Source organism: Rhinopithecus roxellana, chromosome 11, assembly GCF_007565055.1.
Source record: "Rhinopithecus roxellana isolate Shanxi Qingling chromosome 11, ASM756505v1, whole genome shotgun sequence".
NCBI lineage: Eukaryota > Metazoa > Chordata > Mammalia > Primates > Cercopithecidae > Rhinopithecus > Rhinopithecus roxellana.
The window spans coordinates 138508116-138535191 of NC_044559.1; the positions used below are offsets into that span (position 1 = coordinate 138508116).

At 39.5% G+C, this 27076-nt stretch overlaps 1 protein-coding gene across 5 annotated transcripts in view; it reads left to right on the forward strand.

The window, feature by feature from the left end:
* Window positions 1-22866, forward strand: part of CSGALNACT2 (chondroitin sulfate N-acetylgalactosaminyltransferase 2) — a 45782-nt gene extending 22916 nt beyond the window's left edge. For 2 of the 5 annotated variants that reach the window (XM_010352975.2, XM_030940617.1), the window contains exons 5-8: window positions 3069-3247; window positions 6200-6294; window positions 14856-14937; window positions 21007-22866. In XM_010352975.2, the coding sequence (XP_010351277.2) occupies window positions 3069-3247; window positions 6200-6294; window positions 14856-14937; window positions 21007-21299 (649 nt within the window). In that variant the 3' untranslated portion in view covers window positions 21300-22866. The other 3 variants (XM_030940618.1, XM_030940620.1, XM_030940619.1) reach the window with 3 other exon arrangements.
* Window positions 22867-27076: the final 4210 nt, after the last annotated feature.

Here is a 27076-nt window from a genome sequence, read left to right on the forward strand (position 1 = left end):
CTTGGCATGATCAGGATGCTCTCTCTGGCCCACTCACCTTCTGTGTTTTTGCTGCTGCTTTCCCTTTGTTTAAATCTAATTCCTTCACTTTGACATAATCATCTTCTGAACTTGTCTCTTTTTTTGTCACCTTTCTTTCCTTCCATTTCCTCAGGCTCCTTCTTCTCCCCCTGCTAACAGTGCCAAGGTCTCCCATATCCTTAAGAAACTCCCACTCAACTCTGAAGTGCCCAGCCGCTACCATTACATTTCTGTCCTTTCACAGCTCAACATCACAAGACAGTAGTTCATAACTAAGCAAGTCATATAGTACTTGGCACATAGTAGATGCTCAGAGGTTTGAATGGATGAATTAGTAATCCCTTAGTACTTAATTATTATTTAGCTTCTCAGTCTTTTTCTTTCTAAATCATGGGCCCAAAAATACGACTTAACTGCCAAATTCTTTTCTGTTATTCTTTTTCATTGCTTTTTTACCTTTGACAACCTAACCAGTATTTCCATCTTAAAATGTTCTTCTTATGTTTGTAAAATGTAACTATTTTGTAAATGTAAGTATGATGTAATGTAAACTATTAGGTTGATCATCATCTCTAACCGGTAACACCAGCTCTATATCCTTTACTTGCTTCTTTACCTTTCTGCCAGTTGTGGCCATTTGCCAAGAGCCCAGATTTGATCAGCCGTTCTTCTCAAATCATTCAACTAACATTCATTGAGTCCTACCCACTGTGTTCCAGGTACACTGCTTGGGAGTCTGGGGTAGTTGGAAGAAGAGTGGGCATAGATGGGTGAATCTGAGTCCCTGACCTGCAGGGATTCTCAGAGCCTTGATATATATAGACACGACTCACTGTCTTCCCCTTCCATACACCAGCTCCTCCTCCTGATGGCCCTCTTTCAGTTCAGAGTAAAACCATTTTCACCATCCCCTGGGCATGACTTCTGAGAGCCACAGTCTTTTACTTATTCTTTGCCTCCAATTACCTCTAATTAGTTAGTTCCTACTTACTTCATAGGACCTCTTCTGTATCTCTTCCTTGCTACTGCCACCACCCTAACCCTGGCTCCCCATTCCTCCATTTCTTCCCTTCCTCTCCCTCCTTAGTGTTTTTAGATCACCTACTAAGTGCCACGAGCTCACACTGGTAATACTGAAGTATTGTCAAGACACTTCTGTGGCAAATGGTGTAAACCTACCTTGAGCTCACTTAAGGAAAATAGGAGCAGTATTGAAGAATCTTGCATACCTCCCAGAAATAAAGGGATTATTACAACCAAATTTGGGGAAGAAAATCAAAACAGCTCTGGTTTCTCAGGGATTGGAACCAGAGACTTGAATACCATCAAAATTCTCTTGTCTCCTTGTCTGTTTTTCTCTGCATGTTGACTTCATTCTCCTGTTGCAGATTGGCTTCTTCCACATGGTGAGGGATATGACTGTTGGCGGCTCTGGGCTCACATCTTCTCAGCTTTGCCATCAGAGAGGAAAGAGCTTTCTCCCAGCTCCAGTTGAGAAAATCCCAGGGAAGAACGTTTTGCCCACTCTTGAGCCAATCACTATGGCCAGGTGGGGTGGGGGTATTGGGACTGGCCCAGCTTAAGCCTGGTCCCCACCCCTAAGAAATTACTGTGGTTGGGGTGGGCAGAGAGTGAGGGGTATTCTTTGATCAGTGCCTCCACTTGATGCTGAGTATGTGGGGTGGCAGTGGGCAGTTTTCCCAACAGAGGAGAGATTTATAGTCCTTAAGATGGGGGAAGGAGTCTTAGGCACTCAGAGCACTTGGAGTCCACTCCATGTACTATTTGAGCCTTTTTCCCATCTCTCCATTACCCATTCTGTACTGTTGTAAGCATAATCCTCCTAAAATGTTACTTTTTTGATTAGGCTGCAGTAAGTGGTTCTTCAACTTCAGTGCCAGAGTTACCAGGAGGACTTGTGAAAATGTAGAGGCTTGGCTCCAGCCCTAGCATCTGATTCAGTGGGTCTGGGTATAGTCTAAGAGTTTGCTTCTCTAGCATGTTGCCACGGGAAGCTGATGCTGTGGGTTTGGGGGCCTCACTGTGAGAACCACTGCCCTAGCAGAAAAGCCCTGCTGATTCTCTTTACCATTAGGATACTGACCGATTTCTTTAACCTTGCATGGGAGGTACTCTTCTGTCTGACTCTTCTCTCATTGTTCCCATTTTAAGATTCCTTTGACCCTTATCTCACTGTTCCCATTTTAGGGTCCCTTTGTACCAATCTGATTTGTCTGATCCCTTTTCTCTAAAATGCTTTCTACATTCTTACCTCTTTGCCTTTGGGAATAATTTTCTTGAATGACCTTTACACTCACCACTGAATTCAACATTTTAACCAAGGCATAACTCACGTTCCACTTCTAACATCTTTTCTAACTACTCCAGACATGAGCGATGTATTTTTTAGAACTGCTGTTCATTCATTCATTCAGCAACTATTTATTGAACTCCTACTCTATCAGGGGACACTGTGTCCGTAGTAACAAACAAAACAAAATCCCTGCTCCCATAGAGTGGAAGAGACACTGGAACAAACATGTCTGACAATATAAAGGAAAACAGCTGAGGAAGAGGATGGAGATGAAGGACTGGGAGGTCGGAGCTGCTTCTCAAGTAGTATTAGGGAGGATCCCTCTGATAAGGGGACATGTGGGCAAAAACCCAACAGATGCATGAGGAGAGTGATCTTTGTGTGTGTTATCCAATTAGAATGCATTATTTATTAACAGACATTACAGCTATTTTTCCATTTGTGTATTTTTCATCTCCCCAGAAGGTGTTTAAGATTCCAAAGGGCAGTGGCCACTTTAACACTTTTGGAGCCTCATACCACCAAAATGTGCCTCAAATGTGGGCATTTGGTGAATATCTCTCCCTGATGATAATCATACACATGAAGCTGGGATTTTCTTTCCCTGTGTGAATGTAGAACCAATATAATCAAATATTTGAAGTGTAAAACATATTTTGTAAGCTGTGTTGAAGGAAGAAAGTTGGTAACTTTAAGTGGGACTTATCATTTGTTGTGTGTGCTTTCCTCATAGTGAGTCTAATTTTCACAATTACACCTTGGTCTCATTGAATGAAGAATTTAATCGTGGACGAGGACTAAATGTGGGTGCCCGAGCTTGGGACAAGGGAGAGGTCTTGATGTTTTTCTGTGATGTTGATATCTATTTCTCAGCCGAATTCCTTAACAGCTGCCGGTTAAATGCTGAGCCAGGTGCGTAAAATGTTGGTAGATGAGCTGACTATAGAATTTAGAACAGTGTCAGTATGTCCTGTAGTTTGAATCAAGTGATTTTGAGGGAGAAGTTTCAGTTCACCCCAGTTTTTTTTTTTAAGTTATATTAGGCATAATTTAACTGAAATACTAAATAGGAAATTGAAAATCTGACCCTTTGAAATTCATATCCTTTGTTCTCTTGGGTCCAACTTCCAGTGACTACATTTGAAGCCAAATAAAGAAATGCAGAGGAACAGGATATCTACAAATTGATGAGGCAGGAGCAGTGCAGGTCGAAAAAGAGCTAAGCAGATGGTATGGAGATGTATGTGAGAGTCTGAAGCACTCAACTTTGGGCATATAGTGTCCACACATGCAAACATACCCCCATGCATGTGTGCACACACACTCACATGGAAGTCTGGATGCAGATAGTGCTTGGTCTCCAGACTGCATTTTGAGGTGTTTTACTATATTTTGCTTTAAGTTGTAGATATTTTTTGAAAATTAATGAGATAGCCAGGTGCAGTGGCTCTTGCCTGTAATCCCAGCACTTCGGGAGGCTGAGGCGGGTGGATCATGAGGTCAAGAAATTGAGACCATCCTGGCCAACATGGTGAAACCCCGTCTCTACTAAAAATACAAAAATTAGCTAGGCATGGTGGCACACGCCTGTAGTCCCAGCTACTCAGGAGGTTGAGGCAGAAGAATTGCTTGAACCTAGGAGGCGGAGGTTGCAGTAAGCCAAGATCGCGCCACTGCACTCCAGCCTGGTGACACAGTGAGACTCCGTCTCAAAAAAAAAAAAAAAAAATTAATGAGAAGATGACATTTTTTTAAATCAAATTTTAAATGCTTTTTAGTTCATTTTAAAAAATTTAAAGTATTAAAGAGGCCAGGCGCTGTGGCTCACGCCTGTAATCCTGCCACTTTGGAAGACTGAGGTGGGCGGATCACGAGGTCAGGAGATCGAGACCATCCTGGCTAACACGGTGAAACCCCGTCTCTACTAAAAATACAAAAAAAGTTAGCCGGGCGTGGTGGTGGGCGCCTGTAGTCCCAGCTACTCAGGAGGCTGAGGCAGGAAAATGGCGTGAGCTGAGGAAACGGAGCTTGCAGTGAGCCGAGATCGCACCACTGCACTCCAGCCTGGATGACAGGGTGACACTCCATCTCAAAAAAAAAAAAAAAAAGCATTAAAGAATCTCAGCAGGATGAGTAAGTTCAGGAAATCTATTATACAAACGTGACTATAGTTAATAATAATATATTGTATACTTACAAATTGCTAAGCCAGTAGCATTAAAAAAATGTTCTTACCACCAAAAAAAAATGTTAATTGTGTGAGGTGATGGATATGGTTATTAGCTTGATTTAGTCATTTCACAATATATGAATGTAGCAAAACATCATGTTGTACACCATTTTTATTAGTCAATTAGAAAAACATTGTGGGGGCGCTGCTGAGCACAGTAGGTCACACCTTAATCCCAGCACCTTGGCAGTCTGAGACAGGAGGAGCACTTGTGCACAGGAGTTCAAGACCAGCCTGGGCAACATAGCGAGACCTCATCTTTAAAAATAAAATTTTTGGCTGGGCACAGTGGCTAAATGCTTTTTAGCTCATTTAAAAGAATTAAAAGTATTAAAGAGGCCGGGTGTGGTGGCTCATGCCTATAATCCCAGCACTTTGGGAGGCCGAGGCAAGCGGATCAGCTGAGGTCAGGAGTTCGAGACCAGCCTGGCCAACATGGTGAAACCCCATCTCTGTTAAAAATACACAATTTGCCGGGCGTGGTGGCTTGCTCCTGTAATCCCAGTACTCGCAAGGCTGAGGCAGAAGAACTGCTTGAACCTGGGAGGCGGAGGTTGCAATGAGCTGAGATCGCCAGCCTGGGCAACAGAGCAAGACTCCATCCCAAAAAATAAAAATAAAAAATTTTTTAAAAATCTAATAGCAAATTTTTTTTTAATGTGGAACTATTCATATGCAAATGATTGCCTTCTTATTAATTAGATTAGAGAGAGTTTTCAGGAACTCTCTGAACCTAATGAATAAATGAAGGTTAGGTTTATTTTACAGCATGAAATGCAAAATGTGAAAGTTGAAGGAGACATATTTGCTTAGTTTAAAAGAAATATTTTATATCCAGAAATAGATTTGCCTCTGGAAAATTGAGCTCCCCATCCCTAAATGTATTTGAACAACGGTAGAATGAACATCTGCTAGGGATCTTGTAATAAAAAGGTTGCCATGTTACTCCCACACTTCCTGACAATCACTGAACACTTCATGTGATCACATGTGATTGAAGCCAGCCATACTCTACTGAGGGAGATGGTCTAGTTAGCCTTTATGGTCCTTTTAGATCAGTCAGTTTGAATGCTGATGACAGGGTCTTCTCCAAGGGCTATTATATCAAGTAATTTTAATCCTTGTCTTCCTGACTGTTCCAGATTTTGGTTCAGATTTTTTCTATATTTTAATTATTCTCTGCATGTCTATTCATTGTACAGTATTTTTTGAATTTACTCTTTCTAATGATTCATTTTTGAAGGGTGGATTTAACAGACATTTCTAAGTTTCATAGTGATTGTCAGAGGTTAATCTACATTTATTACTACTGATTAGATGAAATAATGAGTAATAAATGACTCAGGTAATGAATACACATCTCCCCAAAGTCAAAGGGAATAAATGTGAAGCACCCTTTAGTTTGTTTTTTCCTCTGTTCTTTTGTAAGGTTGTAGTTAACCTACTGATATGTTACAAAATCATCATGATATTCATCAAATTAACATGATGTTCTGTAGCCTGAATATTTAAAAATATAGATAAAATCATCTTCTATGATAAGAAAGACTTTGATAAAGCTTAATAGATATTGCAACAAGGAACAGTTCTTCGTAACTTCTTTGTATGTTACAAACCTATATTTTAATTTGTAGGTAAGAAGGTGTTTTACCCTGTGGTGTTCAGTCTTTACAATCCTGCCATTGTTTATGCCAACCAGGAAGTGCCACCACCTGTGGAGCAGCAGCTGGTGAGACTTTCACATTTTCAGTTATGAAAGACTCTAAGATCTTTTCTAGATGTTTGTTGTGTAAGTAGAAAACAAAGTTTCAGTAAAAAACTGTATTCCCATGACCAAAGTGTTAAAGAAAAACTGTAGTTATTGTAAACACATTTCCATAGTTCCTCTTTATACCCCCAATAAAATGCTTTTCACATTTATTGCTTCAGAATTAAGTGTAAGGGGAGCAGAGTTTAGGTCATAAAGGAAAACCTCATGTCCCAGAATGTGGAAATGGTACAGTCATTTCTGCCAGCTTATTTTTACTAATACTAAAAATTTGATTTTAAAAACTCTACTAACTAGAAATATAAATCTACTCTGCTAAATAAGAGGGAATAGTATACTCTGGTAAATTACTTGGAAAGTCATGGAATATAAATGCCATGTATCAAAACTTACAGTTATTGCCAAAGCTAATCTTATGTAAGCTTTTTAAAATGTTTAAACATATTTTGTAATAATTTAGATTTAGAGAAGTTGCAAAGATAGTATAGAGAGTTCTATACTTCACCCAGTTTCCTCTAATGCTAACATCTTATGTAACCATGGTGCATTTGTCAAAGTGAAGAAATTAATATTGGTAAGTTACTGCTAAGTACTTAGGATTACACCAGTTTTTCTACTAACGTCCTTTTCTGTTTCAGAATCGAGTCCAGAATACCAAATTGCTTTTAGCGTAATCCTTTATTGTTAATACTAAGAAAAAGTAGAAAGTGATTAAGAAGTCACTTTAAGATGTTTAAAAAAAACGAAAAATAACTTCAAGGAACGCAATAAAGATAAAGCAGAAGTTAATAAAACAAAAATAGATTGAGAAATATAGAAACTTATGTTTATGTACAAAAAATTTAATCATAAGGCAGACACATTTTGGGTAAAAAGGAAAACATTGGAAATTAGAATGTGAAAACATTGAGATAAATCAATTTTATAGGGTAAGTTTTCTAAATTCTAAATAAAATGAAAGATTTGAAAATTTACAAAATATGGACACAGGCTAAGTTCATGTTAGTATTTTATGAATAAAAGAGGTGGAAGTGGGCCGGGCATGGTGGCTCACGCCTATAATCCCACCACTTTGGGAGGCCAAGGCAGGCAGATCACAAGGTCAGGAGTTCGAGACCAGCCTGACCAATATGGTGAAACCCCATCTCTATTAAAAATACAAAAATTAGTCAGGCGTGGTAGCACAAGCCTGTAGTCCCACCTACTCGGGAGACTGAAGCAAAAGAATCGCTTGAACCTGGGAGGCAGAGGTTGCAGTGAGCCAAGATCACACCATTGCACTCCAGCCTGGGCGACAGAGCGAGACTCCGTCTCAAAAAAACAAAACCAAAGAGGTGGAAGCTCTGAAGAAATTAAGAGCCATTTAAAAAACAGTTAACAAAAAGTTACCCTGTAGATACATAAATACAATATTTTAATTTATGAGCTTTTCCAAACTCTCAAAGAGCAGGTAATATTAGCACCATATGATGTACTTAACATATTTTATGAGGCCACCATTATCCTGATATCAACACTTGGCATAGTACACACAGACACACACACACACACACCCCTCTATCTTATCTGTAGGCCAGTATTATGAATATAAATATAAATAGGTTCAAAATGGCAAACTGAGCAACCACATGTGCCGTATCTGACAGTGAATTATTCTGAAGAAAAGAGTACATTAGTACTGGAAAATGAGAGAAGGTGTTAGCAGCCATAAGTTTTGAGAACTTTCTGTAAGACGATAGCAGCATAAGATTTCTGGAGGAGAGAACAGACTAGAATGTGTTCAAGAGAACAGTGAGTGAAGATGGGGCTGCTTTGTATCCTCTGAGCTCATGGCAGACAGAATGGAGGGAGCCTGGAGTAAACATGCTTCACTAGGTGTGCTGAGAAGCAGACATCACAGGGATTGACCCTCAGTCCAAGACAGTGTGTGTGGTCCCTGGAGCTGGAGAGGCTGGTCGGGGTGGCTAGGGAGCCCCTAGACTACAAAAGTGAGCTACTGTTAGCACCTTCCCCCTGAGACCCTGTTCTGCCTTCCTTGACTGTGACTGGAGATAGGCCATTTTAATCTTAGCTAACAGCCGTGAACTTCCGAATAATACTTGAAACAAAAATGAGTAGCAATTAACCAAGACTAACCAAACATTTGAGGAAAAACAATAGTGTGAAAGAGGGACCAAGTGTTAATACACAGAAAAATTAACACATGAGTGTATGAATACAGACAGAAAGCAATTTTAAAATATATCTTTAGGGAGATTAGAGAAAATGTTAAGTTCATAAAGCAGGATTTGTTGCTTTAAAACAGAATTTGGGAATTGTGAAAATATTTTAAAAATCAGTAAATGGTCTGAATAGCAGAATGGTTACAGGTGAGCCAAATTTGTAAACTGGAAGACAAGCCAACTGAACACGTAAAGTTCACGAGACAACATGAGAGAAAAATTGAGACAAGGAGAATCAAGCCAGAAGCTCCCAAATTATTAATAGGAGTTCAGAAAAGGGAGAATATTGAGTGGAGGAAATGGAAGAAAAGTTTCCAGAGCTAAGCAGAAACAAATCTTCTGGTGTTTGGAGAACAACAATAAAGGGACAATTCTAATAGCTTCCAGAGACACTAAAAATATCTAAACCCAGCTTGTTCACAGAGGAGTAACAATCAGATTGACATTCGCCTCCTTTTTGACAACACTGGTGTTAGAAAACAATAAAGCAATACTATGAAAATCGTGAGGAAAAGTAACTTTGATTCTAGAATTAATATTTGACCTACTATTTTAGGACAAAATAGACATTTTTGAGCTTTCAAGGACTCAGAATTTATTTCTCACAGATCTTTTTAATCAAGTCCAGCAAAATGATAAATGTATACATTGAGAGAGGAGGACTTGAGAATAAATAGTGGTGAACAACAAAAAAATTAAGTCTAAACATTTGTTGATGTAATAGTGTAAATAGTTATGTTGACATAATAAAAAGGCAATTAATAGCAATTTGGGATTAAGATGTCAGAGGGTTATGTGCATGGTATACTTATGTGTGTATTACCTAACTGTCAGCTGAAAGGGCCTAGAACCAGTGACACCCTAATAGTAACAAGCACACTCAGCTTCCAGATCTTAGTTTCTAATACTGTTCTCCAATCAAAGGAGCCAGAGGTCCACGGAGAAATGGTTGATTCCAGGGCAGGGGCAAAAAATATACAGGAAGACCCTGGAGCATCTTACAGCGCCAGAAAGTAAGAAAGCACTCAACAAAAAGACGGGAGTGTGTCAAAGGGGTACAGGAGCCAACAGAAAGAGCTCCCAGTGCCCAAACTGAAACAACCTGAATAATGACCTGGATTATAACCCAAAGCATCAAATAAATAGCCATGAGTCTATACAGATATAAATGAGTAAGTGAATGAGCAGATAAATATTAAATGACTAGACTAGATAGGAAAGAAAAGATAAATCTTCCTTACAGAATTCCATTTAACTTCCACCTCTTCCAGTAGGTGGAACTAGGGGACTCACTTTCAAAGAATATAGTATGGAAAGAAAAAACAAACTTTTCAAAGGAGAAACCCAGCAGACACCTTAACCAAGTGATACCATGTACCCCTGACATGATATAATGAGAACACTTTAGCTCGCAGTCCTCTTCCAAAAACGTAGAACCCCAGTCCAGTCACAGGGAAAGCTACAGCAAGCCCACATTGAGGAGCATTGTACAAAATACCTGACCATTCTTCCTCAAAACTGTCAGGGTCATCAAAAACAAGGAAGACCGAGGAACCATCATAGCCAAGAGGAGACTAAGGAGACATGACAACCAAATGCAATGTGGTGCCCTGGACTACGTCCTGGAATAGAAAAAAAGACAGTAAAGGGAAAGCTGGTGAAATCCAAATAAAGTCTGGAGTTGAGTTAAATAGTTAATATAGCAATGATGGTTCCTTAGTTTTGACAAATGTACCACAACAGTGTAAGATAATAACATTAGGGGAAGCTAAAACTGGATTAGGGGTATACGGAAACTCTCTTTACTGTTTTGCAGCTTTTCTGTAAATCTAAAATTATTCCAAAATAAAAGGTTACATATTAATTGAAAGCAAACAAGAAGAGGTAAATAAAGTCAACATATAAGTGTGAAGGGAATGTAAAAGCTTGCTAATACTTTTTTTTTGGAGACAGAGTTTCGCTCTTGTTGCCCAGCCTGGAGTGCAGTGGTGCGATCTCAGCTCACTGCAAACTCTGCCTTCCGGTTTCTCCTGCCTCAGCCTCCCAAGTAGCTGGGATTATATTCACACACCACCACGCCCGGCTAATTTTTGTTTTTTTAGTAGAGACGGGGTTTCACCATGTTGGCCAGACTGGTCTCTAACTCCTGACCTTGTGCTCTGCTGGCCTCTGCCTCCCAAAGTGTTGGGATTATAGGCGTGAGCCACCCCACCCGGCCAAAGCATGCTAATATGCTTGCCTGGCTTGGAGGGTTGTAGGAGAAGAATGATTTGAATGCCAATTCATTCTAGGTGTTGCATAGCAACTTAAGTTTAAGCACTTCAAGTTCTAGTTTCACCACATTTAAATAGTCAGCCTTATTAGGAATAAATTAAAACAGCAGTATAATGCTTTTTTTCTGCTGTTAGGTCACTGCTTTCAAAAAGGAAAGCCATGCGAGCAGGGCTGGGGGATGGGAGCTCCTCCATCGCTCCTGTTGGGGATTCAGGCCAGTTGTCTGGGTCGAGTTCTAAACAGATTCATCCCTCCGATCCAGTAATTTCCACTCCCAGCAGTCTCGTGGGGAAATAATCAAGCTACACAATAGTAATATGCATAAATTGATAACATTAAAAGGAAGCAAAACTAATAATAAAAGGATAAATTGAATTCTGGTGCATTCTGTGGTGGATATTGCATATCGAGGAAAATGTGAAATGTAAATACAGCAATGTAAATGTAGAGGAAACTGTAAAGCTAAAAAGTGGGAAATAGCTTATCTATATTTTAGGTAACATTTGAATGATGATAATAGCTAATATTTTTATGAACCCCTTACTATGTGCAGGGTACTTGTTCTGTTTTGCCTACACATTAATTCATTTAATCCTCCTAACAACCTCTGAGGTATGTACTATTACTGCCCCCTTTGTCACAGCTGTGCTGCAGTCAAGTGCCTGTCCCAAGTGCACACTGACCTGGGTAGGCCCAGGAGCCCGGGTGATATGGCTCCACAGCCTCCACTCCTGTCCACTGCACACACTGCCTCTGTTATATTAATTCATCAAATATTGAGGGTCCCTTTGATGCCAGGCATTATCCACCACTGGCACCCTGACATCTAGACCCTAACAGATACGGCTATTGCTCATGAGGACCTTTATTTATTAGGAGGTGACAGAAAGTAAAATCAGATAATACGTGCCATATGGATCATTAAAACAGACTGAGTTGCCAAGACTGACTCCGTGGTTTCTGTGACTTGTTTGGTCAGAAAGGCATTTCTGAGATGAAGCCGAGCAGAACTGTCCAAAGAACAGGAAAGAACCAGCTAGGCTGTGATTGGAGGATAGTGGTTTCAGGCAGAAAGAACAGCTACTGGGTTTCCTAGGGTGTTTGGAGCACAGCCGGTGAGGGGCATATAGCTGGGCCAGGGCATGTAGAGCTTGTTAAGCCTCTAGAAGGCGTTGGGATTTTATGCTAAGTGTGTTGGAAAGCCTTTGCAGGGAGAATGGATTGTGTATTGCTCTGGCTGGAGATGATTGTGGCTTGGGCGACAGTGTATTACAATTACGGAGAAAGGTTTGGATATGATTCAGAGATAGGGCTGACAGAGCTTGCTGTTGGATTAGATGTAGGAAATGAGTAAAGGAAAGGAATGGGAGAGGAGAGATCAGGATTCAACTGGAGCCATAGTAGGCATGTGTTGTTTATCAAACATCCAAGGGGAGGTGCCAAGTGGCTAGTTGGCTTCAGGGATCTGGCATTCTGTGAGAGGCCAAGGCTTAGGTATCTAGGTTATGTGTGGATAACTGCATCTCCCACATGCTTAGGAGGCCAGATAAAACAGTGCAAGAAAATATTAACAATGAGGATTATGGACAATTTGAGTTTCCTTCTACTTTCCTCTGTGAAAATGTGTTACTTTAAAAATCAAACAAAACCAATGATTCCTTTCTCCAAGTCTGATAATATTTGAAGAATTTTTAGAGAAACTAAGTTACAAAGTTATAGTACTTATAAAATCAGAATTGGCATGATGTAGAGATGTCAAAGTAGGTGTTTTGCTTTTTAATACTTTGTATCACAGTTATATTTTAACAAAGAGATAAGAATATTAGAGACAGGAGTGGTGGCTTACATGTGTAATCCCAGCACTCTGGGAAGCCGAGGCGGGTGGATCACCAGAGGGCAAGAGTTCGATACCAGCCTGGCCAACATAGTGAAACTCCGTCACTACTATAAATACCAAAATTAGCCAGGTGTGGTGGCGCACACCTGTAATCCCAGCTGTTCAGCAGACTGAGGCACAGAAATCGCTTGAACCCAGGAGGCGGAGGTTGTAGTGAGCCAAGATTGTGCCACTGCAATCCAGTCTGGGCAACAGAGTGAGACTCTATCTCAAAATAATAATAATAGAGTCTAGTCATAATTTTGCCACTAAAGTTTTGTCTCTCTCTATATTTATTTATTCAACATGTATTTATTGAAAGCTTGCCATGTGCCTTGCATTGTTCTAGGTGCTAGGAATACAGCAATGAACAGAATCCACAAGTCCTCCCCTCAGGGAGCTTTACATTCTAGAAGGGGAAGAAGTTCTCCCCCTCAGCTCAAAGAAAAACAAATGGAAAAGAAAAATGCCAACCTCATCCATCAGCTCCAGTCTGAACTGAGCCCTCAGGGCTGCCTGGTTCATTCTATGTTTTCCTGTTGAGTCTCCTATTCTGTACAGCAGCAATTTCAGGCTGTGCCCACTCTTCTCAAAATTTGTCCCCTCTACAGACCTTGATATTCCTGCTATCTGCGGGAATTTCTGTGTAGGGGCCATACAGATCACTCAGATTCATTATGGCCAGAACCAACTCCATGTTGTTCCTCTCTGGGCTGCCCCTTCCCCTGGGCTTCATCTTGGTGATGGCACCATTACATACCCACTGTTCAGGACAGAAACCTGCTGTCATCTTGGTTGATCCTTCTCCTTCACTCCCCACTCCTGCCCATTCAATCACTTGGGGACTTCTGTGAAGTCTCTGACCTAAATCTCTTCCACATTCCACATCCATACACTATTTTGCTTTCTGTACATACCACAGTAGCATACACTAGCAACTTTCCATCCCTAGTTATAGCTGTTGCCTCTTTTCTTTGTAGCATGTATCACCACCTAAAATGTATATTTATTTATTCACTATTTTCCCACCCAAACAAAGGTGGTTTGATGGCAGGGACTTTGTCACCTCTGTTCACTGCTAAGCCCCAGTTACTAGAACCATATCCAAAAGATTAAACACTTGTTGAAAGTATGAATAAAATAAAAGAGGTTTATCAGGCTTCAACTTGTAAGTAGAAGTGATTCCAAGGACTCAGTGTCATCAATGCCCTGGTTTTATATTTCTTTCTCTACTTAGACTTCAGTGGTGACAGCTTCATATTAAAGCTGGTTTCTCGCATGGTAGAAAAGGACTTTGGCAGTTCCAAGCTTCATAGCTGCATCCTGCACTAGAGGTCAACAAACGTTTTCTGTAGAGAGCCAGATAAGAAATATTTTAATCTTTATAGGCCATACAGTTCTGCTGCAACTATTCAGCTCTGCCACTGCACTGTGAAAGCACCCATAGACAATTTATAAACAGATCAACACAACTATGTTCCGCTAAAATTATTTACAAAAGCAGGCAGCAGGCCAGATTTAGCCAGAGGACATCGTTTGCTGACCCTGCCCTACGACCAAGTGTCCTTTCTAGGGAGCTTTGTTTTCCAAAGTTCCCAACAACCCCCCTGGTTTACCTACTTGGCCTGATTTTTTTCAAATACCTATTAGTGAGCCAGTTCCTATGGTAAGTGGGGAAGACTGTCTCACTAGTAGTATAGAGACTCATGGCCCACTCTGAATCTACTGGTGACAGCAGCTTCCCAGAATTCATGGGCTGCCCAGGGCCAGGTAATTACCAGAACAAAACTATACCAATCAGGAAGGGGGCTGGGGGAATGGATGCTGGGTAGGCACCAGAAAAGGTCTACTGTGTAAGGCTGATCATGTATGTTACAATTTGTTTATACAACTGTTGTCCTAGAATGTAAGCCCCTTGAAGTCAGGCACCGCACTAATTATTAGTAACCTCAGCTTGCACCTTGTACAGGCTTTGAGTTCTATTTTTATTTGTTTTGTAAAGATTTAATAACATAAGTGCATGTGATCCTTAAATCAGTCACATAAATGACAGGAAAAAAGTATACATTAGAAAATAATGTGTTTCATCATTGATTAAAACTTCTGCTTATGGAATTAAATTGATTTTTTTTTTTTTTTTTTTAACTAAGGTTCATAAAAAGGATTCTGGCTTTTGGCGAGATTTTGGCTTTGGAATGACTTGTCAGTATCGATCAGATTTCCTGACCATTGGTAAGTATACTTTACATTTAAGGATAGGACTTTATTTATTCCAGACTTAATGGTATTTTGCTAAAAGTTCTGAGATCTGAGTGTTTTCCTACTAAATTATGAGTGTCTAAGGTTAGCTGAAAAGAGAAACTGGATATACAAAAGGCAAAGTAAGTTTATAATTAATGTTTTGACTAGGAAAAAAGGTCATAAAGTATAATATTGTGCTTTTAAAATCAAAACATTTGTTTTTAAAAATACCTGTTTAACTTGTTACCTGTATTTGCAGTTGTTTAGAGTACTCTTACAAAAGCTTTCTCTATAACTTTACTGTTCTGCCCATGGGTTGTTACAGTTGGAAGTAATCTTGGTTGTCTAAACCAAAGACTTTCACAGTTTTTTGAGATGAAACCTCCTTTACTTGTCTAGTGAACTGTTACACAAAATCCCAGTATTTAATACAAATGAAAGAAGACCTGCTCTCTCTAGCACTGATTGGAGTTAGCGTCTTGGAATCACACCTTAGTCGTGCATTCCCCTAAGTCTAAAGATGGCCCATGAATCATTTGTTCCAACCATCCTCCATGCCAGCTTCAGTCTTTCTTTCTTTTCTTTTTTCTTTTTTTTGAGACAGGGTGCTCCTCTGTTGTCCAGGTTGAAGTGCAGTGGCGCGATCTTGGCTCACTGCAGCCTCTGTCTCCCAGGCTCAAGCGATCCTCTCACCTCAATCCCTAAGTAGCTGTGACCACAGGCATGCACCACCACACCCAGTTAATTTTTGTATTTGTTTTGTAGAGGTGGAGTTTCATTATATTGCCTAGGCTGGTCTTGAACTCCTGGGCTCAAGCGATCTGCCCACCTTGCCCTCCCAAAGTGCTGGGATTACAGGCATGAGCCACCATGCCCAGCCCCCAGCTTCAGTCTTACCCATCAAACAATAAAGTGTCAAAGAATAGTTTAATAAAGCAGGCTGAAACCTAATTCCATGTCTTCTGATTCATTTAGGGCTAGCTACCTTTCTACAGCATAGAAGTCATAGAATGTATTTTATATACATTCTAGGTCCATATCACATTCGTTTTTATAATCAACCTTTTGTTTTGGAAATTCCCCCCACCTTGTCTCCTTATCACTCACTGTAACACGTGAATAATGGAAAATCAGGAAATAACAATAAAAGGGGCGTTAAATTAAACTGATGCTTTTTTCCTTGATTTCTTGCTTAGTTAAGCAAGAAGCATTTCACTATTCCTCAAAAATAGATTTGTGTACATTTTTTTCAGCAGTATCTTAAATGCTTTGAGTTTCGTATCTCTTTTATGACAGTTTTATTGAGATATAATTTTCATATCATAAAATTTACCAATTTAAAATGTACAGTTAACCAAGTCATGTAGCTATCACCACCATCAAATTTAGAGCATTATAACCCCAAAAAGAAACCCCATACCCATTAACAATCACTCCTCATATCCCACCAACCCTCTTTTCCCCCAAACCTAGGCATCTACAAGTCTACTTCCTATAGACTTGCCTCTTCTGGGAATTTAATAGAAAGCAAATTATACAATATATGGCCTTTTATGACTGGCTTCTTTCACTCACATAATGTTTTCAAAGTTCTTCCATGTTGTGACATGTGTTAGGTACTTCATTCCTTTTTATAGAAAATGTTCTATTGTGTGGTTATACCACATTTTGTTTCTCCATTTGTCAGTTTATATGCATTTGAGTTGTTTCTGCTTTTTGGCTATTATAAATACTGCTGCTGTGAACATTTGTATTTAACTTTTTGAGTGGACATAGATTTTCAATTCTCTTGGACATATATCTAGGAGTAGAGTTGCTGGGTAATACGGTAACCCTGTGTTTGACCTTTTGAGAAATTGCCACACTGTTTTCCAAAGTGGCTACATCATTTTACATTCCCACCAGCAGTGTTTTAAGAGTTCCAGTTTCCCCACATCCTCATTAATACATGTTGTTATCTGTCTTTTTGTTTCTAGTATCACCCATGATAGTGGATGTGGTATTGGTTGTGACTCTGATTATAATTTTTCTTATGATTAATGTTGTTGAGCATCTCTATCACTCCTATTAGACTCCACTGACTGTTCACTAAGTGCTGTCTTGTTTTTGACAATGCTCTGGGGTCATAAATTGCTCCATAATCTACCCCTACTAAATTGGGCCCTCTTGCAGGGATAGTTTTTGCAGCAAGTCTTTGATTTGTTCAGACCCTGGGAGGTATATTCTTACTGTCTCTCTCTGTGGTTCTCTCTAGTAAATTAGCTGGCCTACAGTTTAGCTGTTGCCCTCCTGGAGTTACCAGCCTCCTCTTAATTGCTTACTACCAAAATCTCCATTATTTTCAAGAGGCTGGAACTTCTCTAAACTCTGAACTTCTCTACATTCTATTTTAAATAAAGTCAATTCCTTAGGGAAGAACTTTGGAGCAGTTTGTTCTTACGGACTGCCTCTCCCCCTGGGAAAAAAAATCCATGAGGTTTTGCCCTGAGGATGGGGACAGTGACATACTTATCATTAAGCAGAGTGACCACCTGTGTCCTAATGAGCAGGACACTGGGTAGGGGCAGAAGGACCCCCAGTATTCTCAGCTGGCCACACCTGGAAGTGGAACCTCCACCCTGTTGCTGTGGGCTGGGTGAAAAAGAGCTGTACCTGTTTGGAACTTAGACTCTTTATTTGGAGCTTCTGTTCCTTTCTCTGTTTCCTTTCCTCCTGGTATTCCCATTATGTGTATGTTACATCTTTTATAGTTGTCCCACAGTTCTTGGATATTTTGTTCATTTTAGTTGCTGTCTTTTTCTTTGATTTTCTGTTTTGGAAATTTTTATTGTTATATCCTCAAGCTCAGAGATTGTTTCTTCAGCTAAGTCTGGTCTACTAATAAACCCATCTAAGGCATTCATTTATTTTGCAGTGTTTTTGATCTCTAGCATTTTTTAAAATTCCTTCTTAGAATTTCCATCTCACTGCTTATATTACACATCTTGTGTGTTATCTGCTCTTTCCATTAGAGCCCTTAGCGTATTAATCATAATTGTTGTAAATTCCCAGGCTGATAATTCTAACATCCCTGCTGTATCTGAATCTGGATCTGGTACATGCTCTGTCTGTTCATACTGTGTTTTTCTTATCTTTTAGTATACCTTGTCATGTTTTCTGTTGAAAGTTGGACTTGATATACTGGGTAAAAGGAACTGCAATAAATAGGCCTTTGATGATGTGGTGGTGAAGTATGGAGGGAGCGGAAGTGTTCTGTAGTCCCATGAGTCTCAGTCTCTTAGGGATCCTGTATCCCAAACGCGGAACTTCACACATGCTTCTCAATCTCCCCTCCTCTCCTGGACAGGATGACTAGAAGGGGCTGGAGTTGGGTATATTTCTTCCTCCAAGTCAGTTAGGCACTGATAAAACCCCAGCAGGTTAGGCTCTAGTTAAATAACTTCTCCTAAGGACAGGCCTTGTTAATAATGACAACATGCTGTGGCATGCTTTAAAATGATTACCTTTTCCCCTTCCCCACTGCTGGACGCATTAAGAGATTTTTCTCTGATCTTCACCATCGAGGACCTGGCAGAGCTCCTAGAGGTAAAACTCACATGAATATGGGGGTCCCAATATGACTGGGTCCCCCTGGAGTTTTTAACTCTCAGACTTGCCTCCCCTGAGCCTCCAGCAATTTGTCAATTACAGTTCGGGTCTTCCTACCTGGGTACTGGTTCCCACAGAGATTTCTGCTCCAGTAAGTTGGCATTCTTTGTATCTGCCTGTCTCACCAGTTTTGAGGGCAGCGGTTTACCCTGTGACCTCACTTCTCTGTGAGAGACCTAAGAGGAGTTGTTGATTTTTCAGTGTTCAGCTTTTGACTTGTTAGGATGGAGTGATGACTTCTTAGCCCCGGACATACCAGACCAGAAACTGGGAATGCCCCATTTGTTTTAAGTATATGTACCATCTCTAATATTCTAAGAGCTTATATCTACAAGGAAGAAAAGCTGATATGTCTCAGACATAGCATTTAGTAAAGCTCTGATTGTTTAATACTTTTCAGAGATCTCCGGATTATTGTCCATCCTGTTAATGTGAAATTAAGCGGGATAGAATTATTTGACAGGAGCCAGGCATGGTGGCTCGAACTTGTGGTCCCACTTACTAAGGAGCTGAGGCAGAAGGATCACTTGAGCCCAGGAGTTGGAGGCTACAGTAAGCTATGATTATACCTCTGTACTCCAGCCTGGGCAACAGAGTGAGACCACATCTCTGAAAAATAAAAATTATTTGACGGACCAGGCACAGTGACTCACACCTGTAATCCCAGCACTTTGGGAGGCCAAAGTGGGTGGATCACCTGAGGTCAGGAGTTCAAGACCAGCCTGACCAACATGGTGAAAACCCATCTCTACTAAAAATACAAAAATTAGCTGAGCGTGGTGGTGCATGCCTGTAATCCCAGCTACTTGGGAGGCTCAAAAAAAAAAAAGTTGTTTAACAGATGGCAGGGCATAGTGACTAACACTTGTAGTCTTAATGTTTTCAGAGGCCAAGACAGAAGGGCTTAAGGCCAGGAGTTTGAGACCATCCTGGGCAACATCGTGCAAGCCTGTCTCTACAAAATTTTTTTGTAATTGGCCAGGTGTGGTGGCACACACCTGTAGTTCTAGCTACTCAGGAGGCTGAGGCAGGAAGATTGCTTAAGCCCAGGAATTTGAGGTTACAGTGAGCTATAATCATCCTACTTAACTCCAGCCTGGGTGACAGAGACCTTGTCTCTAAAAAAATAGAATTAATTTGGAAGCCTCACTCTTAAAGAATTTTTTTCTAGGTTTTTAAGAATCAGTTTTCTAGCTCTTCAAAAAAACTCTGGTTTGCATTCTCCCTGCATCTTTAAAATGTTAGTCGTTTAGCTTGAACCTGGCTTGAAAATAGTCTCAACTTTGTCTCCCGTTTTATGGGTCTGCCCACTCCAGTTAGCCTTCTGCCCCATCACTCTATCAAAATTGTTCTGGGTAAATTTGTAAGTAACATTTAGGCTGCCAGGTCCAGTCAGTTCTTTTTAAATTCTTCACTGAATAGCACACACTTGACAACTTCTTCCTCAAGACACTTTCTTCACATGGCTACTCCAATGGCACCTTTTCCAGAATTTTCTCCCTCACCTGGGGCCACTTCTCAATCTCTTTTCCTGACTTTCTCTACCTCTATTTAATCTCTAGAAATTGGCATTTCTTAGTGTATAGACCTAGGCCGTGTTTTCCTTCCCAATTCCTTCAGTAATTTCATTCATTCCTATAGCTTTAAATAATCTATGGACCCATTCTCAAATTTCTATCTCCAGCTTGGCCCTTTCTTCTTTTTCCTCTCTGGGGAGTTTTTCTATAGCCCAGAAAAGCATGTGTCTCAAAGGATAGAAAATGTGGCTGGTCTCAGTGGCTAAAGCCTGTAATCTAGCACTTTGGGAGGCCAAGTGGGCAGATCACTTGAACCCAGAGTTCGAGACCAGCCTGGGCAACATGATGATACATCTCCACAAAAAAAAAAAAAAAAAAAACCAGCCGAGTATGGTGGCATGCACCTGTGGTTCCAGCTGCTTAGGGGGCTGAGACGGGAGGATCACCTGAGCCACGGAGGTTGATGCTGCAGTGAGCCATGATCACACTACTGCACTCCAGTCTGGGTGACAGAGTGAGACCCTGTCTCAAAAAAAAAAACAAAAGAAAACATAAAAATTTAATGGTGGTGAGATTATAGGTGACTTGTATTTTCTTCTCCTTTGACTTTCTGTAGATTTTCTACAGGACTGTGAAATTTACAAAGTGTTCTTATATATTTAACCCCATTTTGATACTCTCAACAACCAATCTTGAACTCCTTGAGTCCAAGTGTCAGCTCAAAACTGAACTTCCAGTGATTGGAAGTCACTCCTCCATGCCAGGTGTCTCATGCTATCTTTGTGTCAAACGATCCCATCCCTTTTGAAGCAGAACATTTAAACATTTATATATATATCCTTGTGCTCTGGCTAATAATAGGCAGATATTTATAGTGTCAGTTTTGATCTTACAGGTGGATTTGACATGGAAGTGAAAGGTTGGGGTGGAGAAGATGTTCATCTTTATCGAAAATACTTACATGGTGACCTCATTGTGATTCGGACTCCGGTTCCTGGTCTTTTCCACCTCTGGCATGAAAAGCGCTGTGCTGATGAGCTGCCCCCCGAGCAGTACCGCATGTGCATCCAGTCTAAAGCCATGAATGAGGCCTCTCACTCCCACCTGGGAATGCTGGTCTTCAGGGAGGAAATAGAGACGCATCTTCATAAACAGGCATACAGGACAAACAGCGAAGCTGTTGGTTGAAATCATAATTAATGTGTTACTGTGTGAACCACAAACCAGCACTATTTATTTAGCCTTACTTCTACTTCCAGATACAGTGCCTCTTTTGGAAAAGACTTGTTTACATTTTCATATTCTTTCTGACATTACTTTAGCAATTCAACTTGATGTAAGAAGAAAAAGCAGATGTTTCAACACAAAATCTCTGTTTCGTGAGAATACTGCACTATGGAATAATTGACAAATTGAAATCTCACATTTGTCCCAAAAGTTGTTTTGAGTTCTACCTGGTGCCCATGTTCTGACTGTGTGTGGGATTGCATGGTGTCCTGATTGCATCTAGGTGGAGTGGATGGAATGTGCTGGGCCGCTGTTGGGTGGAGAACAGCACATTCTTACAGAGGAGATGGAGCATAGTGTGTGGACAGGTATCTTCACCTGCCACCCCTGAGTCAGCCTGCTTGATTTGATAGCTCGAAGAATCCTTTTCCACTGAAGTAGAGGATAATTAATTGACACATCTGAAATCCCCAATCAGTCAGTCAAGAGAAAGGTAGAAATAAAAACTCCTTAACTTACTGTTGCTTACACCCCTGAAAGTCTGTTTTTAAGCAAATGGGTAATAGTAGAAAATAGGTTAGAATCTATGGCTTGATTAAAAATATAATGTTATTACATTATCATTTTCAGGATTAGTAGTCAGAGTTGCTGTAAACTATTTTGAACAAACAGAAAAGAACATAGAAACATTTTTAACAGAGCATTTAATTATGTTGGAGTACAGGATCCTAGCTGTGTCTGGGAACATTAGTTTATGTTAGCCATCTACATCAGGGTCTTCCCATGGTGGGTCAGAATAGATGAGCATAGCATGGTTTTGTTTGTTTTTGCTTTCAGTTTTCTCATTTGGCATGGATCCATATGTATTTACTATCCTTTTTTCTAATGTATTAATATATGCTACATTTCTATTTGCATTACTATAATACTTTGAGTTGAAAAAGAGTTTCATCGTGGAGAGAAAAAGCAAATGTATGCCACAAGATCACTCTGATTTGAGAAAAGGGAGGAGGGGAAGATAGTCTGAATGGAAATCTGAAATATGGAATGTTTTAGAGAAATATATCACTTGTATATAGAATGTTTTAACTGAGGTATAAATTAATGAGACAAAGTGAAGAAGAAATTATATTCACATAGGACTGCACTACATTATTTGTCACACATGGATCTGTTACCATCAGGTCAATTCCTAGTATGCATAAATTTTTTAACCTTTGACTTTTAAAAGAGACCTATGTTGAAAACCCCTGAAAATTCACTGAAGAAAAATCATTATTCTTTTTCTCAGTAAACCATATAATCTGAAATATTACAAATTTCAAAATTCTAGGTGCTATATTAATTCAATATTACAATAACTCTTACCCATTTATTCTTACAGATATTAAGTTGTGGTAGTTTAGTGATTTTTTTTTTTTTTTTTTTTTTGATACGGAGTCTTGCTCTGTCACCCAGGCTGGAGTGCAGTGGGGCGATCTCGGCTCACTGCAAGCTCCGCCTCCCGGGTTCACGCCATTCTCCTGCCTCAGCCTCCCGAGTAGCTGGGACTACAGGCGCCCACCACCTCGCCCGGCTGGTTTTTGTATTTTTTAGTAGAGACAGGGTTTCACCATGTTAGCCAGGATGGTCTCAATCTCCTGACCTTGTGATCTGCCCATCTCGGCCTCCCAAAGTGCTGGGATTACAGGCTTGAGCCACCGCGTCCGGCCCGTGATTTTTTTAAAGATATGTGAAATGTTCTCTGCAAAATAATTCAGGCCACTGTCTCCTTTTATGTATTATTATAATTATTTATTATGAAAACCATTGAATTATGATATTTAAAGTGAGAGAACTTAATTATTTGCAAAGGTAAGTTACAGCTTGTTTTTTGAGAGAATCAAATGAGTTTACTTTCGTTCCTGTTGTTTTTAAACTAGCTTGTAGTTTAAAGATGGAAGCTAAGCAATGGAAATGTTATATGTTTTTGACATTTATTAAATGGTACCAATAAAGTATTTTATTATCAAAAGTTAAATGAAAATGTGATAAATTTATTTCTGTTGTAAAGTATAAAGACAGAACATTACACATGTAATTGTGTACTTTAAAAATAAAACAGCAGTGCCGCAGCTGTTCAGGTTAAAATATGGGGCATTACCAGGGGACAGGTCCCTTGTGCCCCTTCTTGATCACCTGCACTCACCCTCTCCATAATAGTCATGCTCTGATTTTTGTGATAGTTTTTACTTGCTTTTCTTCATAGTTTTCCCAGTTACGTATCTCCCAACAGACTGTTTTGCCTGGTTTTGAATTTATATACATTATTACTTCATTATATATTCTCTTTCATTCAGTGTTTCTGAAGTTCACTCATGTTATTCTCAGAATTAGTTAATTTTTATTATTGAATAGTATTTCATTGTACTGTAGGGAGGGGGAAAACTCCTTCCCATCTTCTCAGGGTCCCAGCTGGGCTTGAAGATTAAATTGGCATAGGATAGATTAACAAGAGAAAAGCATATAAATCTATGTAATACAAATTTTATGTGGCGCAGGAGCCCTCATAAAGAAATAAAAAACAAAAGAAGTAGAGTCAGTTACTTAAATACTGAATTGGGACAAAGACTAGTAAACTGTGAAAATGTGACTATATTTTGTGGGCGGCTTAAAAAATAGTTATTCTAACAAGGTCTATACAATATTCTCCTGGTCTCAAACTTCTTGTCATTGAAGGTAAAGATGTTTGATGCCTTTCCTTCTAGTATAGTGTCTTTCACACTGGAATCCATCTCCTGCTCTTAAACAGCACGAAGGTCAGTCACCTTTTTGTACCTGCTGTTTTTCATGTGTCTTTAATTTAAATAGTATGCCAGAATGGCATACTTTAACCCCTTCAGTATGAATGTACTACTATACTAAGATACTTCGGTTGTTTCCAGTTTGTTTTTATATTCTCTTGTTGGTAACTCTTTGGGTTCTGTGTAGACTTTTGTGGTTTGCTTTTGCTGTTAACATGAGTGTTATCGTGAACATCTCTTTTAAGTGTACCAGAATTTCTCCAGGAGTAAAAATGCTGAGCCATCAGTTGTGTGCATGTTTAACTTTCCAAAGTGGACCACCTTCCAGCACTGGGTGAGTTCATTTTGCATCCTTGACAGTACTTAATTTTGTTGGGCTTATTAATTCTTGCCAATTGAGTGGGCTTTAGGCATGAACTGTAGTTACGATTTATCTCTAGTCTTTTTGTTCATTTTTACCAGTTCCTAGGGATTCTTCATGTATTCTGGATACCAGTTCTTGTTGGTTTAATGTTTGCAGATACCTTCTCCCATCAAGACCAATGTGGTTTGTCTTTTCCCATTTTTGGTGGTACTTTTTGATGAATAAAAAACTAACTTTATTGTGACTATCTTTTTTCTTTATGATTTCTGCTTTTTTCAATAGAATTTATTTTTTAGAGCAATTTTAGGTTCACAGAAAAATTGAACAGAAAGTACGTGGAGTTTCCTTACGTCCCCCTGCCCACACACATGCACAGTTTTTTCCATTATCTACATCTGCCACCACAGTGGTACATTTGTTACAACCAGTGAACCCACATTGACACAAAATAATCACCTAAAGTCCATAGTTTACGTTAGGGTTCATTCTTGTACATTCTATGGGTTTAGACAAATGTATGATGACATCCAGTGTTACAGTATGATACAGAACAGTCTCACTGCCCCAAAAATCCTCTAGGCTGACTATTCATCTCTGCTTACCCTCTAACCCCTAGCAATCACTGATGTTTTCACTGTCTCCATAGTTTTGCTTTTTCCAGAATGTCATATAGTTGGAATCATACAGCATGTAGCCTTTTCAGATTGACTTCTTTGACTTAGTAGTATGCATTTAAGTTTCTTCCATGCCTTTTTATGGCTTGACAGCTCATTTCTTTTTAGTAATGAATAATATTTCATTGGATGTAACCACAGTTCATACACCTATTGAAGGGCATCTGGGTTGCTTCCAAATTTTGGCAATTATTAATAAAACTGCCATAAACATCCATGTGCAGGTTTTTGTGTGGACATGTTTTCAACCTTTAAACAAATAACAAGGAACACAGTTGCTGAATCATATGGTAAGAGTATGTTTAGCTTATTAGCTTTGTGGAAACCTGCCAAACTGTCTTCCAATGTGGCTGTACCATTTTGCATTCCCACCAGCAATGAATGAGAGTTCCTGTTGCTCCACATCCTCGCCACCATATGGTGTTGTCAGTGTTTCAATTTTGGCCTTTTAAATAGGTGCATAGTAGTATCTCGTTGTTTTACTTTACATTTATCTGATGACATATGATGTGGAGCATCTCTTCATATGCTTATTTTCCATCTGTATATCTTTTTTTTTTTTTTTTTTTTTTTTTTGAGACGAGGTCTCACACTTGCCCAGGAGGCTAGAGGCTGGAATGCAGTGGTGCTGTCATGGCTCACTGCAGCCTCAACCTCCTGGGCTCAGGCAGTCCTCCTGCCTCACCTCCTGAGTAGCTGAGACCACAGGCATTCACCACCTCCCCTGACTAGTTTTTTTTTTTTTTTAATAGGAACAGGGGTCCCCCTATTTACCCAGGCTGATCTCAAACTCCTAGGCTCAAACGATGTGTATCTTCTCAAGTGATGTGTATTTTCTTTAGTAAGGAATTGGTTTCTACTTTTCATTGATTTATGACCTCATAATAGGGAAGGATTTCTTTAAAAATACTGTTGTATAATCTCAGTATCTCCCATGTAATTTCGCTTTTCTCAGTTCTTTAACCTAAGTGGAAGAGATTTTTGTGTATGATGTAAGGATTGCATTTCACTTATTTCCAGCACTATGTACTTTACCTGCTGATCTGCAAAACCATTCTTATATCCCATCAGATGTCCCTGTATGCATGAGTCTGATTCTATGCTCTCTTCTGTTCTGTTAGGCTACCACTCTATCACTGACCATTAGCATTGCATGGTATAAGTTATTGTAACTTTATGCTAGTCAATATTTGGGACATGTAGTCCACTCAGCTTGTTCTTAAAGATTGTCACAGCTATCACAGGCTTTGTAATTTCATATAAATTTTAGAATATACTTATTAGGTTTCATGAAAATGTATGCATTTGATTAGAATTTCATTGAATCTGTAAGATCACTTTGGGGAGTCTTTATGATACGAAGTCTTCCAATCTGTTCTATTTGGCTTTATTGTCTTTCAATTACGTTTTATAATTTTTCACACTGTGGACTTACATGTGCTGTTTTTCAGATTCTTCCTAGTTACTCTGCATTTTTGATACCATTGTACCTTATCTTTTGTGTTACTGGTGTTTAGAAATCATTGATTTTGCATGTTAATTTTTGTGTTCAGAAACTTTGCCAAAAACTCTTAATTCTAGTAATTAGAATTCTTTTGCATTTTTCGTGTTTTACATCATATCATACATATGAATAGTGAGTTTTGTTTCCTTTCCATTTTTAGGTCTTTAGTTCTTTTTCTTGTCCTCCTATGCTTGGTAGGATTTGTTGTGCAATGCTGATGGAAGTGGTAATAGTGGGCTCCCTGCCCTGTTTCTAATTTCAAGGGCACTGCTTTCAGGGTTTCATCAGTAAGTGTGATGTTTGTTGGAGGTGTTTTCGTAGATAACCCCATCAACTTGAAAAACTTCCCTTCTGTTATTACTTAGTGAGTTTTTATCCACCTAAGAGCATTTATCAGATACTTTTACTACATC